Source organism: Anomalospiza imberbis, chromosome 8 (assembly GCF_031753505.1).
Source record: "Anomalospiza imberbis isolate Cuckoo-Finch-1a 21T00152 chromosome 8, ASM3175350v1, whole genome shotgun sequence".
Taxonomy (NCBI): domain Eukaryota; kingdom Metazoa; phylum Chordata; class Aves; order Passeriformes; family Viduidae; genus Anomalospiza; species Anomalospiza imberbis.
Window position 1 is genome coordinate 828,113 of NC_089688.1, and position 18,751 is coordinate 846,863.

The window sequence follows — 18,751 nt, forward strand, 5'->3', positions numbered from 1 at the left end:
ACGTAATAAAGTCTGTCTTCCTGCAGAATCTCCCTTTTCCATTTTTGTGGAGGAGAGCATATCCCAAAGCCAAAACAAAATCGTTGTTTCCAGGCAGATGAAATGCAGGAAAGAAACTGCTTTGGGAATACATCAATATATTAAAAGTTAAAAAGTGCAGTAAATATATCATTTTGGCTGTGTTAAAAAGATTTCAGTGCTCAGAAAGGACAAGAAACAAGAGACAAAAAAAAAAAAAAGACAATTCAGAAATCCACAAGAAATGTAGGTTTATCAGATTAATAAAGCTTGAGCAATGGTAGCCCCCTCCGCAAAGATTTCTAACATGCCAAATCAATCTGTTTCTGTTACATGAATTATGCTAAATGATCACACTAAAAAAATTCCCTTGGATAGATGAATATATTCCTCAGCAAAAGGTTGCCAATGATAAATGCATTTCTCAAACTGGAATAGATGAAATTATTAACTACAACCTCAACATCTGCTCAAGTCTCTTCAGTCTCAACCGACCCCCTGTACTATGTGAGCTCAAGTGAAACAGATCATCTTTAGAACAGACACACAGAGTAAGCCTCACTGAGAAATGCACACTGTAATGCACAACCTGCTTCTCAAAGCACAGGTACCACTGCTGTCCTTCCCACACATTCCCACCCAGAACTTGACAGTTGTTGAGCACAAATTTCTGGTTTAGATGTTATTCCTCCCAGACACTCAGACAATGGAAATAAAACCACCCTAGCCTTGAATCCTGTATCCATCACTTTCATTCCTGCTTTCAGTGATCAGGAGGCTTCAGATGCCCAGAACACACATCCACCCACCCTCAAACATTCAGTAACTAATAATGTTCAAGTGAATGATCAGTGCCATCTGACACGGAGTTAAGAAACCCATTAAGGCCATCACTGTGCAAACCAGCCTTCATATATCCCAAGTCACAAATTTCATAGTGCTCTGGGAGGCTGAGAGCCTTCATTACCAAGCAGGCTCTGCAAGCAAAGCAGAATTACACACACATAACGTCCCACAGCTGCCCCTCAAAGAACACTAGTTTGGGTCTAGCTTCTGAACAAATTAATTATTACATGATTTTCTTAGAAATTTTGTAGATGCTAAAATTCCTGTATGTGAAATTAATTCTTCCATCTGGGAAGGTTTTGTGAACAAGTTCTGTGAAAGGCAGTACAGAATCTTCCCCTCTAAGACATCAAATGAGAAAGTTATTCAGATCAGTATTTTGCACGTTTTTCACAATATGCAGCTTTGACATCTTCTTCTGGCCAGTGAAACAGGAGAGACTCAACACAACTCTGTCATCTGCTAACAGACTGGCAGAGATAAAACTGGCACAAAGTCAAACACAAGTGCCTTAATATATATATATATGAAGTTTGACCAAAACCTTATGTATGAAATTTGGTTTTCTTCATGTCCAACCTGAATCTTGCCCCTGTAGTCAGAGTTTATTCTGTTTCTATCCATTATGAATATGTAACACAGATTTTCTCCAGCCCTGTGCAACAACATTTTACATCAATGAAAACAGCTATCCCATCTTCTCTTCCCTCCCCTTTGGTTCTCCGTTCCCTGGTCTAATTCGGACTAACACATTTGGTGGTTTTTCCACAGGTCACAATTTCTAATGCTCTGGTTATTGTAGCTGCAACAAATCAGATTATTTTTAAGCACTTGCTTAAACAACTAGGGAATTTTGGAGGTTCTCACTGGTCATTTTGGGACATAGACCCCCACTTCTCTTATTTTTAACTATGGTACCTACAAAGCTGAATTACTGCAACCAAGAGCAACTCAGTAAAACCTTGCTTGGCTGCATGGGCTGAAATTAGTCTTTCAGAAATCTCCAGTATTATCTGACTTGAACAGTAAGTGAAAAGCAAGAACTAATAAATCTAAATGCAAATTAACCATAAGTAGCCTAAATTTAATCAGTAACTGGCACTGATAGAAATATTTTTATCTCATGGCAATAGATTTAAAAAATGTACAACAGAACAGACTATGGGTACTTTTTTTTAATGCAAAGAGAAAAATACACGTGGTACATACTTGCTAGAAAAGCACTAAGAATTACAGGGGAGCACAGGCTAAAGAGGATGCAGCAGCATCACGTTCCTGAAAACAAAGGCCACCAGACCGTTGTAAGTATCTGCAGGCACAAAGACAGCAAACCCTCTGAAATATGCCCTCCCTTCAACTGAGAGCTGAGCCTCCACTGAGGGCACTCTATCAAGTGCTGGGCACCGCACTTCCCAAAGGAAGGACACAGCTGGAGAGCAGGATCCAACAAGCATCAGCATGACATGAAAAAAAACCAAAACAAACCCAAACTTTAAGTACACAGGAAACAAGGAGAAGGAGATTATCCATCCTTGATGGACATGAAGTGCTTTAAGATGCCATAAGGAGATGCATGGAGTGGATTTAAGGATGAACTTTCTAAAGGGAATAGGCTGGGATTGACTGCTTGAAGGCACCCTCCAGTTGCCAGCTGTGGATATTTCTAAGAACGGGTCAGACAAATGAACATTTGAATTTGGGAATTATTTGAAGCTAATCCTGAGCTGCACAGGAGACAGTATTGATATAGTTCAGTATCTTTAGAGGACGTGTTTGATTGCTGCATTTATCTTAGGTCAGATAAAAATCAGAATTTATGCATTAGCTACCCTTTTCCAAAAAGACTGGCACCCTGTGGGGAGGCCAGATTTCAGGCTTTACAAAAGACAGTTTTTACACTACCTTAGCTGAGGCACGAGAAGAGAATCTGCATATAAACAATCCAAGACAAACTGTAAGGTAAAAGGAGAGAAAATAGAAAAGAAATGAAAAAAGGAGGGGAAGGAAAAGAAATGAAGAGGATACAAAGAAACACCACTGTGTGAGCAGGACAACGCATAGCTATGCCTGTGATGCAGCACCACGAGTCCTCAAAGAATGCTATGCTACATCTTTGTGGCAAGCTATTTGTGTGGGCTGCTGAATGGTCCCTGACAGGAATTTCAATTGTTTCTCTTACCTTCTCTTTGTGGAAGACGGCATTTCTAGCAATTAATACTGCTCAACCTTTTTTCTTCCCCAGGCAGTAGATAAATCTCAGAGCTCATCAACATACCCGAGAATAAACAAAAAGGAGCGGAAATGGATCGCAGCCTAAACCCAAACCCTGCCAGGGAGAGGCTGCCTGCCAAAGCCCTGAGCTCTCTGGCAATCCCACTGGCTGAGTAGGACTGAACCATGCCATCTCTAAAGAGCCAGGCTGCAGGTAGTACTTGCTGCTGAGCTTTCTGGAAGAGAAATATCAGGAGACAAAGAAGCTTTTTACTAATGAACTAAACACAACCTGAAATTTCGTCTTAGTTTTACTCTACCAGGTGAGAAATGTGAGAATTTTAGAGGGAGAAAACAGTCCTGTGAGTTATAAATTCAGTATGTTCTACAAATGCATGGTGCAATTTAATATGCCATTTTTTCCCAAACATGGAAACAAGACCAACAGTACAGCAGCAACCCTATCAGATAGGATGATCTTTTCATTCAGGAAAAAATAACTCCCTTTCTGCAGTTAAAGGAGAACCAGGGTGAGTCACCTGATTTCTGACCTGTGAGTTTCCTATAAACTGCACAAGCAAATCAAGCAGCCCAGTCCCACATGGAGGAAGCTGGAAGATGCAAGGTTTAAGGCTGCATTAATGGAATGGAGCCACCAAGAAAAGCCTAAGTTCAGGCATACACAATTTCAGGCTTCATCTCTCTTGGGGACTGGCTCCATTTCAGCAGTAAGTGATTAACTGCAAACCCCAGCATTGGCAAATTAATTCACAATTTCCACGGATGTTGCTGTGCTTAAAATCTGGGTAAGTTCTGCTTCTGGCTCCACTTACCAAGGTGACAAGCAGATGTTTTGCTGGTTGCCCTCTGAGCAGCCAGACTGAGCTCCACACTCCCATGCATCCAGGGCACTGGTGTGACCTCGCATCACTCCAAGCACATAACCCAGGTACTTTGGATGGCTTTGCCTTTGTTTGCTGCATTTACCATTCCTTCACTAAAACATCCAACAATTATTCATGTCGGAATGTTAATCAAGTCTCATACTTGTTTCTTTGTGCATTTGGAATGCAGCTTTGCCAAACCCACAGCATTCCGGAGTGTATCTGACACGGCCTCTCTGTGGGGCCAGCCAAGCTCCCATGCCCTGCTCAGGTGGGATGCCAGACTGGTTTCTCACTAGGGCAGAAGGGTCCGATCCCCATTCTGAGAAGACATCAGAAACAAACACAGCTGACATCTGATTTCCTCCATGCACAAACCACACACTGATCATAAAGTAGGCAAAAGGCAGGCAGAGGTGCGATTTATACAATATATATGGGCAGAAGAAATATGGATGCCAGCCCCCCAGGCAGCTCTGACACTACTTACTGTGGCCAAGCCTGTGCCTGCCCTGCAAGACTACACATTCAGGCAGTGAGCTTCAGTGTCTGTACAGGAATGAGGACAGCATTCCCCCCGACGTGGGCTGGCCGTGACCCAGCAGAGAGAGCCCAGAGCACCACGGCAAGGGACAAGGCTGCTGGGATGGGCCCCGCAGCTGCTCTGGGTGCAGGGGCTGCCTGAGGCAGGTGGCAGGTGACAAAGCCATTCTCAGGGACACCCAGCTCTACCTGTGTGCACCCCCAGGCTGCCACGGGCTCGCTCTGGATGCTTTCCAGCAGCTCTTCATCCCTCACGTGGACATGCCCTGCTGTATCCAAACATGCAATTGTGACTCCTTCTGTGGGTGCATTTAACACTGTAGCAGATTCCAGGAGATTTCAAAGGCCCAATCACACTGGCCCATATGATCATTTCTCATGTGCTATTTTATGCTGGACCATGTTCAGCAAGAAGGAAGGCTTCTACTTTCCAAAAGAATTATGTTCAACTTGCTAAATAATCTGGTTTTCTTCTATTTTCTATAATTCTATGCAGACTACTTCATGAAGACCACGATCACAAGGCACCCAGTGTAACAAACTAATTTTAAATTAATATTACTGCTCTACTTTCCTAATAATTGAAGTACCTGTTATAGCAATTACCTTGGAGGCCCTGTTGCTGTTTGCTAGGCTACACTGGAGGAATGGTGCAGTAAAACAGCAATTTCAACCCAATCCATGTGCTAGAGGATGCACAACACTCCTCTGCAGCAACACACTTGCCTTCAGTACTCATATACACTGATTTTGTTGATAATATAATGGGCTCCTCTGTCTCTATTTTAAGAATAGGCTGTAAGTCCCAGGGTTTCTCAGGAAATTAGGCAGCATCGGTTTTGTAAATCTCTACAGAATCTTTTCAGATAAAAAGAACACACAGATACCATCTTCAACTTGCCAGGCTCAGTGGAGGATATTTTTTTTTTCAATTCTCCAAAGAATTTTTTTCCAAGGTTTCTTTATTTGTGAGTCAGTTTCCCTGTTATCACTATGCCTCCTTATGTCCACCTCCCTTCATCAACTGCATTCCAACCCTCAGCACACTTTCAAGGAAACAGCCTGGTGTGATTCAAGTTGGCAAGTAATGGTAATTTTAAAAAACGGAAGGAAGCTGTCATTAAAAGCAGAACTGTAACTCAAATATGCCCATGGAATACTAAGGAATTCCAAGAACAGAAACCAAAAAAACTCGGGGAAGCAATAAAGAACCAATTAATCCCAAACCTTGTCCACTATCACACTGCTTTATCAGCAAGGACATGCGTGACAAGAGGACCAGATCAGACACTGCTACACCAACATCAAAGCACGGAATGACACAGGCTCCACTCTGCTACCCTACTCTGTGCCAGCAGAACTCAGACCACACTCTAACACATACCACTGTCATTAGGTTTTGAAGCCCAGTGGCATTGTGAACACATTTGTGATGTACCTCACTGCTTTTCTGCACCACACTAAAAAGACCCATCCCACCAGGTAAAAGGTTCCACGGTGAAAATGGCAACTGAGAAATTTCAACTAGGTCATGGACCTTAGAGATCACTGTGAGCAGCAGTGAAGGGAAACACAGCCAGACCTAGCCCAAGCAAGGAAGATCTCTGAGGCAGAGCTGCACCAGCACTGACAGGGCTGAGTGCAGCATCACAGCTACAGCCTGAGCACTTCGTGCTCTGAGAGCTGCACTCCCCATTCCCAGGCTTGCCTTGCTCCTACTCCAGTGAGCCACGTGGCAGGAGGCATATTTTAATGGAGTATCTACGATTTGTAACACTTTTACTGTGCTTCCCAGTTGTGGTTCCAGTAATTCAGACCTTCCCTTTTAACAGCATAATATTCATTCCATTTCTCTGGGAATATAATTTACATTAGATAGTAAGCACCAAATGACAAGGAAGGAATACACATCACTTTTTCTTGCTCTAGGAAAAAAATAAAAAAAACCCTCAGCAAAGATTTTAATGTTCCAGAAAAAATACTGTTGTGTGCTTAAGTTTCCAATGAACCACTAAACCAGAGCTATCAAGTAATTCTGGGAGGTTCTGTCTTTCTGAAAGAGAAGGGTATTTCTATGAACAATTAAAAGCATAATCATGTGTGACACTTGCAATGTAATTTAATCCCTAGACTGGGAAGAACTGACACTTAAAATAGTATGTAAGTCAAATGTTTATGCCATCCATAAGCACTGTGTGTGACCCAGAATCCCAGCACTAGGAGATTTCCATGGAAAGCCATGTAGCAATTTGCTGCTGAGGAGCTCTTATTTCACAGCCCTGCATGATGCCTACAGCTGTGTAGTCTAGGCAGAAGACAACAGAGATTTGCCAGGATGGATAACTGCACACGGATCTTACAATGGATGCAGTATGCAGTGGACATCATCACCACTATATCTGTATCAGCATTTCTGAAATAATTTATTATTTTTGTCTGAATGTACCCATAATGTTTGGGTTTTTTTCTTTCTTTTCTTAAATAAAACACAACACAACATTCTTTCCATTAGCTGACACCTAAACTGGAAACCTAAGCCAGGCTAAAGAAAATTCCATTTTTGACTGGAAAAGATGGGTCCTACATTCCTGTGCTGAATGTAAACAGTGAGGCATAAACAGCCAACAATAGAGAAAGTATTACAGACTAGCAGCAGCATGAAGTGTAGCAAGCAGCTTCCTTCTGTAAGTTTAACCTACTATTGCTTTGTTTGACCCATCAATTCCCCATTACTGTTCTAGTTCTAACAGAGAAAATTCAAAAGCAAACAGTGCAGACAGACATGTCTTGAAAGGGGCCCTGGATAGCACCCTGCTTTCAACAGCAGCTTGGACCTGCTGATCTCCTGAGGTCCTTTCCCTGAGTGAGCCCTCTGTGCACACTTCTCTCCTCCTTCCCCTCACTTGAGAAGAGGGTGAGACAAGTGAAATGTGTGACAGTGAAAATTAAGATGGAGTTCAAAAGATACTGCAGTATTTCTGCCTTAAAAAGAAGGCTCCATTAACCATAATATTTTGATAAAAAGGAAAACCAACCAAGTAGTATTAAAAGAATTTAAAGAATTAAATGGGGGGAAAAATAGTATGTGTTAACATACAGAAAAGACAGGTTTGAACACAGCACTGCCCAAGCAGTGAGTTCCTGGTACTACCCCAAATAGCCACTCCCATTTACTCCTCTGCAGAGTCACCGGGGGGGTGTGCGTGAGCTGCTGCTTTGGAGAGGAAAAAATCATCCCCATCACACCTGTACACCAGACTGCCTGACAACATCTAGTGCTTTCTCACAAGCTTATTATAGCTGCAATTAGAGGGAGTCTCTCCTCCAGCACATCCATAAGACAGCACAGGAGTTCTACATACTGTTCCTCAGAATGAGGGCAGCTGCTTTTGGCATTCCTCTACCACTGGCTGATTTCTCTGTCCAGAAATAACAGAACACATGGACATGAAAGGACCATTTGGAATTGCACATAGAAGGATAAAGGGGGTACTTATTTTTCTAGTCACTGTTCATTTGGTATGTAAAAAAGAATCCAGACTGTAAAATCAGCAATCTCCCTGTAAAGCCTGAGCAAATGCCTGGAGCATGGGAATGGGGCAGCAGTCAGAAAGATGTACAAAGAACCAAGAAGTTAAGACCTGTTAATCTCAAACTGTAGAAATGCAGAAACACACAAAAGCAGGTAATTTCTCTTGCTTTTTGTTAGCCAAAAAAAAAAAAAATCCATCATTTCCCAACTACCCTGTGGATGGACTTTACTTCTACTTTGTTTAAGCAAAGGGGACCTGAAAAAGGGGGAGGAGGGGAGGCCACCCATCCTTGAGTGAAATATTTTATCTGTGCTCTGGCTTCCACTCCTGTGTCTGAGAAGGGAAGGCTAATATATGTGCTTTTTTCCCTCTTCTGTCTCTCTCCCCTCTACCAGAGATGTGAATACACTATCTGTTTTTAAAATCTATAAACTATCTGTATGTTTACTACGAAATTCTTTTCCCTGGTGGAAACACCTCAGCTTTTAAGAACAGGTGCTTGTTATGGCAATTGGGGCAACTCCAAACTAAAGCTATTTCTTAGGGTAACATCCTGCCCACAGGTTAAGACAAATGGATGCATCTTTCAAGGAAAAAACAAGAAGTGGGTGTTATTAACAGATACCCTACTGAGCAGCTTTTTACTCTGTAAAGCAACAAACTCAGCAACATTATCACACTAAGAACCAGAAGTCATCTGATTTGCTGAAGATATTAAAGGCCCTAAACTAATGAAACTGAGACCTTTGAGAGTTCGTTACATGGTACATAAACATGAAATATATGCAAATTGATATGTATAGCTGTTTGCCAGAAAAGAGGGATTTGCTTTATTTATTTGGGAAGACAAACTCTCCTGGTACTAAACGGAGAGTAGCATTTTTAAAAATGTCTGCCTGTTAAATTGAAATGTATGCTAAGTGTGTCCCAAAACTGTTCAGTACAGAGCATTTTGGTAAGAAATATGCAAGAAGAGTCATAATAATAATGACTGACTCTATGATGCTAATGCTGATATAAATTATAATAAGTATTTGTACATTGTGAGAAGGCTTCCCAGGTATACTGTAAAGAATACAGACATTTTTAGAAAATACGTATGTAGATGAATTAAGATATTAAATGTAACCTGTGTTGGATAGTGCTTTAAGTTTTCCCATAATGGTACTTCAAGGTTGGTGATTGTGACTCGAGATGTTAAAAACCAAATAATATGGCAGGGACAAGCAGCTGTCAGAAGGTTTTACTTGCAGGTATGTGCAGCTGATGGCAGCACTAAACACTTTTAACTCACTTCTTTTTTGGGCTCTACAGCACAAACTAACATTCTCCATTTATGTGATTCAGGATAACAACCTGAAAAAGGAAGAATGTGCCACCATCCTTAACAGACAGCAGGTATTTGTTGTGCACTCTTTTTCAAAGACATCACATGAACACATTCTTCTGCAGTCACACTGCATCTAGATGTATCAATCCTTGGGTGACAGGACTGAAGCTGACAAGGAGCTGAAGAAGGAAAGGTCCTGTCCTGCTTAGGTCAGAAACAACCAGAAAGTGCAGAGAGGTGCAGGACCAAGTGGCTAACTACTGCTGCAAAGGTTCTGCCTCTTACGCAGTTGGTGTAGGATAAAAAACTTTTTCTTCATCTTTTTCTATCAAACTTCTCAACAGGAGTTTTTAATGGATTAGCATCACTTCTATATTTCAGACCAACAACGATGAAGTTTAACAAGGCTGTATGAACTGTTCCTTGTCTGTCTGTTCCATGAGGTCTCAAGGACCTCTTGGAGAAACAAACAATAGGACTGCAGTAAATGTCTGCCTTTCTCATATGTTTCTCTGTTTTGCTTTGTTTTATTTAACTTTTAAACAGAGGTTCAATTTATGCCTGTTATTGCCTACACTGGACAGGATCTAACTCACTTGGACTACAGAAGTAAAAACAGGCAGAAAAGTCTACATGTGTAGGATAATTCTCTCATTAGTAAAAGCCATGCTAGAATTTAAACTGGACACTCACTAACTGGCTGAAAGGTTTTCACCACGTGCTACCTTCCTGTCCTAGAGGTCCATGTTCTAAAAATTCCTGTAACTCTGCTGGCTGTAAGATAATGAATTCTGCTGTGATGTCTCTTTCTGAGAGAAACCAAGTGTACTGAAGAACTCAAGCTCTGTTAAGGATGAATTCTTACATTTCTTTAAAACAGAATGAAAAACCATGCCAGATTTGCAACCAACAAAAGAAGTAAAAAAGGGAACCCATCCAAGGGTATTCTGAGAAAGCCAAAACATATGAAAAAGCATTTATGCTGTCATTTCAATTCAGCTGTCTCATATTTTTCAACTAAAACCACCTTCATACAGAAGTTTTTTAAGAAGTTCTACCATTAATCTTAACATTCTGCAGCATTTAGTATGTATTGTCTCAAAAACCACCAACCTGTTTCCTCTGAGCTTCCTACATATTTCACATGGCAGAATTGCTTTTAATTGTATTATCTAACCTAATCTATTTCTGTGACATGAATATTGTGATTTAAATGTTATCCAGATAATGTACAAATGCTCCTGTGCAAGATCAAGCCCACAAAAATCTCTAAAACACAACAAAAATGGGATGCTTAGAGTCAAAAAATTACTGAGAACTGTGCATACGTCCTGGATCAACTATCCAGTTATTCCAAATCAACACCTACCACTGCATTAAGCAGTCCTTGCAAGTGAACAATGAAGAGCATCTTAAGGGGAGCAGCATCCTGATGCTCCAGAGGCTGTTCCAGAGGGTGTTCCAGAGAGTTGTACTGCTCAGCAGTACAACACACCTGCCACTATGTAGCTGCTCTCAAGTGTTATCTCATACCGTGCAGGACTGCAGTGAATGTTTTATATATCTTTGGTTAAGCCTGGACATTGAAATGCATAGCTGGTAATTTGCATTAACAATAGTATTGGGCAGCAATTTACAGTTTAGAACTCTATTTTTAAAAACATTCTCTCTGTGTAATTACATATTTGAAATGCTTCCTGAGAAACTGATCTGGAGAATTTCTGCTTTTACTGCCATGTTGAAAAATTGCCCCTTGTGAATGAGTGGCCTTGTCCATTTACATTCCCCAATTATTTTTTCATCAACGAGTTCTTGCCCTGATTCAGCCTTGCAATCAATCCCCTGGAACCAGCGAGGTGCCATTCTCTGGCACTAGCAGCATGCTGGCCACAGAACATTTCATTTCCTCACCGTGGCTGCTATGCTAACAGTGCACGTCTGATTAACCACCAGATCTCCTGAAGCTTCTTCCAGGAAACTGGCATTGTCTGGAACGTATCTAACTAGGAATGCCAACACATCCTGGCTCAGAAAATGAATGCCAGGCTTTTCTCAGCACTCTCTGCACTGGCAATCACTGTCTCTGAGGGATGCTGGAGCAGCTGACTAACATTTCACCAAACCTCAGAAAAACCTTCCCATGGCTGTGGCTGAACAATGGTATTCGTTAAGGAGAAAGCACACGTCCTTGCTAACAATTTTTTTTTAAATCTCTGAGCTCTCATCAGGACTTGCAAAGCAGCAGTGGAAGATGGCCCTACAGAAGCCATTCTATTAGTGCTGTCCACTCAGGTGCTGGGCAGTGAGTCCCTGTTTTATGGGTGCACAGCTCATGCACTGCACACTGGGCACTTCCTGGGCAGCCCTCGAGCCTGTTACAGCCTCTTCACATCTGAGGCTCTTCCCCTCCCAGTACCTTTCTGAGTGACTGTCCACATACACACACCCCTACAGAGCACGCTAAGAAAACACAGCTTCCTGCAGAGCTGTCTCTGCCTCTTCACAGAAACTGACTGAAGCCGTGTTACACTCCTCAGTGCAGTCCCCAATTCCCCAAAAATGCAAAACTCCAGAAAGAAATACTCAGTCATGATCATGGAATTCAAGTCTAAGAGGACTCGACATAAAGAAGACTAAGAAGTCTAATTCATGTCTAAGTCTCGACATAAAGAAGGCTCTTATTTCACAGAGAAACAGAAGCAACTTTGTAATCTTAAAAGACCCAAGAGCCCCTGAGTCACAAAGGGAGGGATAAGCAACACAGACATTAAATGAAGCTTATGTAGAAAACAATGAGATGTCCTAATGCAAGCTTCTTAGCCTGTGTTCACTGACACAGGAGCTGATCTGAAGAGCTAACCGAGCATCACCTACAATCTGGTGTGTTTGGTTTGGACCTACATCCAGCTCACAAACTCCTACTGCTATGGGACACACGTTGGATGTTTCAGGGTCTCTCTTCAGTATACAAACAGCTTCTAACTGACAACTGCAATAAGGATGAGACGCTGGAATCATTTTGCACGTTTGAATTCCTACTTTACCTTACACACTACAATATGTTAAGACTAATGTTCACACTGGAATGGCTTTGGCTGGAAGGGACCTTTAAAGGCCACCTAGTCCAATGCCCCTGCAATGAGCAGGTCAGTTTGCTCAGAGCCCCCTGCAGCCTGGCCTGGAATGCTTCCAGGGATGGGGCTTCTACCACCTCTCTGGACAACTTGTGCCAGTGTTTCACCATTAACATTGCAATAAATTTCTTCCTTTTATCTAGCTAAATCTCTTCTTTGGTTCAAAATCATTACCCTTTGCCCTATCACAACAGGTCCTACTAAAAAGTCTGTTCTCATCTTATTTATAAGTCCCCTCTAAATACCCAAGGGCTGCAGGACAGCCTCCATGGAGACTTCTCCAGCCTGAACAGCCCCAGCTGTCGCAGCCATTCCTCGTGGGAGAGGTGCCCCATCCCTCTGATCTCTTCTGTGCCTCCTCTGGACCCACTCCAACATTCCCTGCCCTTCCTGTGCTGGGACCCCAGAGCTGGAGGAGCTCTGCAGGAGGGGTCTCACTGAAATGGAGTGGAGCAGCACACCCACCTCCCAAAGGTCAGGCTGGGCTGTGATGGGTTTGTGTTCACAAGAAAAGGAATCTCTTTTTTACCATGTTCTCAATTGCAAAGTCAATGCAGAAGACAAACTTCCTTTGAAAAAAATCTATCTACCTTGTTATTAATGTTTAACCTTATTTTAAAATGAAATTGCTGAACATACAGACATGGCAGTTCGATTGTTTACCATTTTTTATGAAGATATTTGGGGGAAATTCTTTATCGGACAGAATTCTGTCTTGAATTTTAAAAATAAGCTGCTTTGATTAACTTTCTGAGCTTCAGGAAAAACACAAGCATAAGTGCAGTGATCGTAATGGTGTAAGACAAAGAAATCAGGTCAAGTCCTCTGGTGTAAGGCTGAAAGAATTTGATATGGGAATATCAGAATCACCTGGAAATACTCTCTCTCCTACTTTCCATAGGTTAAAGCTGAAGAACTACAAGAAGATTTGGCTCTGTAGCTGCAAGTTAGGAATTAATGAACGAAGATCCTTACCAACCAAAACTATGTATTTTTAAAGAAGTAAAGACATTTTTATGCAACATTCTGATGTGGTGCTCAATGCAGTTCTAGACTTCTGGAGTTACAATCACATGTTTCACTGTAACACAAATTTCCCATGTCTGACCCATCTCAGACCTGAGTATGAAAAGAACAAATTCCAAACTTACCCGAATCATCATGACTGAGCACCTGATGCTGTGAATCGTATCATACACCTTCTTGGAAATGTCAACAAACTGGTTGTCATCAAACAGATGCACTGTGTTCTTGCTTAAGCTCTCCAATGCAATATTTATTTGACTAATAAACTCTGGAATCACTATAAAAAAAAAAAAAAAAAAAAAAAAACTCAGTGAGCATAAAAGGGATAGACTGGCAAAATGCCTGACATTGATAAAAACTTTATTTTCTAAAAAACATTGCAGTTATAGTGCAATTACTTTTAAGTGAGAATACATTTGTAGTTTTTATTACAGTTATAAAAATGCCCACAGTAAGTGGGTGGTTGTACTACAAAGAAGAAAGAAGTTTTAAAAGAGAAGCTGGGGAAGCAGTTGTAAAAATTTGTTGGTGATTTCAATAGCAATTTTACCCAAAGAATCAGGATGAACAACCTGGCTTGAAGCTGGAACCAGTGCTGAACAGACTTCCACTATTTCACTATCTGCTTTCAGTCTGAACGGAGATGTAACCAGCAGAAGAGTGATGCTTATTCTTCCACTGAGGAAGTCCCAGAACTGTGACCCAAATTTACCAGGGCAATTTCTCTTGTTTGATTGAATCAAACAAACTGTGCATTTTGAGTCAGTTTGGTATTAACCTGTGCTTGACCCAGAATGGCCTGGGCATTTTCTTCTGATGCTCCAGGGCCTTATTCTGCATAGAGACCTGGCAGCACTGTATCTCCCTCGACCTTCACACCGATCTGAAGCAAAGGAAACCCAGCACAGAATATGGAAGGAATGCAGATGGAAAATCCATCACACACACAGAGGAACCTCAAACAAGCCCAGACCAGACTCATTTCCTGTCACTTGGAGTCTGAGGACACAGAAGAAACAAATGCAAAAGGGTAAAACTCAACTTGTGTAATATTCCATATGAATAATAAACCTCGAGGTACCGAAGCTCTCTCTCCAGCAATGTGTTGGTTTCAAACACTAATATTATTTGTGTTCCAGCCCCCGCTCCACAGTTCCACACTGTGCAATTCACAAATTCTTAACACATGAAAGCACTACTGCTAATACAATTAATGTGGAGCATTTCAGCCAAATCTTGAAGTATATAATAAATCTGTAGGCAGACAAAACTTCAGCTGAAGACAACTAGATTTCTGAATTAGAAAACCTGGTAGTAGTAGGAAAGGTACCCCAATAATGCTTTCCTCCCTAACTTTGGTGAGGAGACCCACATAACCCTTGAAGTCAGTTAAATTCATTCCCAAATTACAGTAACTTCACGGTCTTTGAGCCAACAAGTAGCTGCCACTTAATTTGAAAAACAGGGTATTTAAAAATCAGTGCTAGCCTCTTCAGAATATCACTGGAATTGTCTCACCTTCAAAAAGGTCAGTGGAAAGATTTATAATAGAACAGAAAAAATACAAGGTACATTTTCCATTTGCAACCACATAAAATAATTAAGGAGAATAAGTGCCTATTTATTGTTTAAAAAGAAAATCAAAGAACTACCACTGAGTGAGAACTTGTCATCATTTCGCAATGGATTTCTTTCTCGTTAAATAAAGATTCTGGCCTCTAGACTATCAAAATAATTCCAAGTGAAGCAACCCAGGCTGCACTTGAGTACAGAACCACCACCTCAGGGCCCTCCTCCAGCAGCATTTCAGATGGGGCTTTGCAGCAACAGCACTTCTACAGAGCAACTAAAGCACAAGACCCTACTGCAGTTCTAAAACATGTACACACCAACAAGCTAACGAAGTGTGAAAATACACTTGGGCTATCCAACAGGCCTTATTTCCTGCTCATTTCCCCTGTAAGTGACAGGATAACTCTCCCAAATCCAAGACTACTGGGAGTTATTTCAGTTTTGAGCTCCCAAGCAATGACTTTAAAAAAAAAAAAGAGCATTTTGGTGCATACACGAGCTCTTACCCATGGATAACAGACATCCAAAATACTTCATAGGCCTCAAATGGGCAGGCAACCCTCTGAAATACTGCATTAAGTGGATTGAATTACAACAATAATATGCATCTTTCCTGTACTTGGCATTGTTTTTCTAGGCAGCCTAAATATAGTGGAGAAGTGGATACAACTGAGAACACGTAGAAATTACTCATTTTGTCAGTCTTTCAAAAACAAAACAAGTTAAATTAAAAATATCAAGTGTGAGACAACTGAGAAATACTAAATTTTTATGGGGATTTGTTTGTTTTATTTGAACATTTTATTTCTGTTTTCTTTGTGTTCCATTTTTTTTCTCCTGCAACAAAAATTAAAAGCAAATTTCAATATGAGTATCTGTAATTCTGCTTTCCCTGAGGGGAAAGATGCAGAAAGGAGGATGTTTGGAAAATACCAATATGTGCATAAGCACAATGTTCAAAGTCCCTAAAGTAATTAAAGATTTCACACTATCAAAAATAGATTTTTGAAATTAACCTAATTTGCTTTAAAATTCATCAAGTGTTTCCTAATTCCTCTAGTTTTTTTTAAATAATACTTTTCATATTCCCTTGTAGGCATGTCTTCTTAGTCCTCTAATATTTTTGCTTGATTTTGTAATCTTCAATCAAAATCAACTAATGAACCCAGTTTGTAGTTTAATAGCTGTCAGGGCCCAGCTCTTCACACAGAAAACTAAACTTGACTAAGCCCTTTATTCCAATTAGCAACTCTGTGCGTGTTATTTTTAACAACAAAATGATCAAGAAAACAGATTCTCAGCTTTGCAGAAGGCCTCTGCCAACAGGTGAGAGCACGAGCCACTGTGCTTGTACCTTTGAATTCAGCTGTGCTAAGTGCTTGCCACCACTTCAGCCACCACTAAAGCAGCTTTCAGTGACAAACCAACAGTCTGCAAAGCCAAACTGCCCACCTGTGTCCAACACTCACCTAAAGAGTGTCTTAACAAAACAAACACACCTGAGCAGACATGAGCAGTCACCACCTCCTAGAACTGACCAGGAAAAAAATTTACTTCTTTTTTTTAATTCAAAATCTTTACAGTTCTTCACTCAAAAAAAAAAAAAAAAAAAAAAAAAATTTACCTGCATGTACAGAGACTGTGAACAACTCATCCAGTGGTGCCAGCAGACTGGGAAAGGCTGGAGAGCTCCCACTGGAACAAAGACTGAAGGAACTACTCCTTCAAAGGCAGCTTTGAAATGGAAGTGAGAGCACAGGCAGTGCCTGAAGCTCCCTGTGGCACAGCTTCAGAGCCCAGCTACACACACTGCAACCCTGCCACAGCTTCACTCCAGTGCCCTTTCAACATAGGAGACGACTCTCTTGGGGATTCAGCCACCTGCAGACATCTTCTGTGCTCAAACAAAAGTCATTCAAAAAAGATCATTTTGAAAAAATAAATTTGGGCAAGCTGGAGTGAAAAAATGGGTTTTCCTTCTGAAGGTAAGAAAATCAGGGTGAGTTACTAGTCGTGAATTAGGACTCTAAGAGGAGGAACTTTACTTGCAAAAACCCACCTGAAGTACAGTTAAGTGAGGCCTAAAAAGCTACTGGATGAGATTCATATGAAACTAGCAGGACAGCAGAGCACTGAAATAAAGCAGATGTGCAGGCAGGCAAGCTAAAAGAGGTGTGTGCCACCCAGCCCTACGGCACGGCACGGCTGGTGGCAGTATCAGAAGGGACTTGACACAAGAGGTGTGTACCTCAAGTACTTTACTACTCCCCCATAACCTGATCACCTAGCGTGAGAGGCACTGTGATGGGTACATACAGGTTGCTTACAGAGCATTTAAGCAGCTTTCCAGTTGCAAAAATTCAGTGGAAGTAAGGAAAAGTATGGTTGTAAAGATTAAAAACACAGCCACCTATTAAATGCAAGGTAATACTAGAGAAAGTAAGAAATCTAGTTAATAATCACACAGCCTTTATTCAGTACTTTTTTAATTACACTCTTTGAGATCAAATAATAGTTTGCTCTTCCTGTGATTAACAAATAAGCATTTTTTTAATTTCTTCTGGAAAGGTATCTAAGAATTTCAGATGGTTAGAACACTGCCTACTGCAGTAAGCCAATTTTACTGCTAAGTATTACGTGTACTCTTAATGTCACTGCAATCCAGAATGGTATGTAAAGAATTAAAACATAAAACCCATCTAAGCTGAGGCGACTGTGCTGGCTAAGGGACACCATGTGAAATAAAAGGAATCTGCTGGCAGCAGCCTGAGTCACAGCACCCAACATGAAATTCAGAATGGAACAGATTGTTTCAGGGACTGATGGAGATAACTTCATTAGAGGTGCTCCAAAATACATTGAAATAATAATGGAATTACTGCAAAAAGAGAGTACTGTGCACTCACTGCAAAAGGTTGAGCTGAATAACACAAACAGGTTTTGAAACTCCAACCACACGTGACTCTTACAAATCCTCATCATGCAATCACAACATGAAGATGAAGCTGTTCCTGAAGCTAATTTCACTATGGTACAGACCCTTAATGCAAGCCTCCATTTCTGTGATACAATGTTAAATTGGTAACTTTTTACTATGCCACTGTATCCAATGGCTTTCTAAGAGACACATTTACATATATATACATATATATGTATATGAATGAAGCAGAAGAGCTTTGTGGCTATATGTATTTGATATACCCCTTATATTAGCATTCACCTTATTTGGTAACAAGCTTACAGGTTTATGCAGGAAAAGAGATTAACTATTTGTGGAACTTGCAACACCTGAAAGAGCTCATATTCCTCTGGCAGTTTCAATCCTAGGCCAGTGTATGAGAGGCACAATCTCAGAATTCCCCATTGTCCCCTCCTTGACTATTTAGAGCATAAAGATCTATAAATTATCCTAGTGGGATTTACTATTTCATGTATGAGAGGCACAATCTCAGAATTCCCCATTGTCCCCTCTTTGACTATTTAGAGCATAAAGATCTATAAATTATCCTAGTGGGATTTACTATTTCATGCCAAAGTTTCTGCATAATAACAGTGTAATACAACATGAAGTAGCCCAGGCAGAGGCCTGATGCACATAAAAAGTTTCCTAACAAAAGCGAGCTGTAATCAGTATCTGCTTCTCTAACTCAGACC

The 18,751-nt window shown here is 40.9% G+C and overlaps 1 protein-coding gene and 1 long non-coding RNA gene across 2 annotated transcripts in view; one reads left to right on the forward strand and one right to left on the reverse strand.

Annotated features, from left to right (window-relative positions):
• The window catches only part of LOC137477705 (uncharacterized), a 499,166-nt gene that overhangs the window by 439,513 nt on the left and 40,902 nt on the right, over positions 1-18,751 (forward strand). The gene's annotated exons all lie outside the window — the stretch shown is intronic.
• Positions 1-18,751, reverse strand: part of CTNNA3 (catenin alpha 3) — a 427,360-nt gene that overhangs the window by 66,950 nt on the left and 341,659 nt on the right. The window contains exon 13 of the mRNA XM_068196847.1: positions 13,651-13,802. Within this exon, the coding sequence (XP_068052948.1) occupies positions 13,651-13,802 (152 nt within the window). The remainder of the gene's footprint in view (positions 1-13,650; positions 13,803-18,751) is intronic.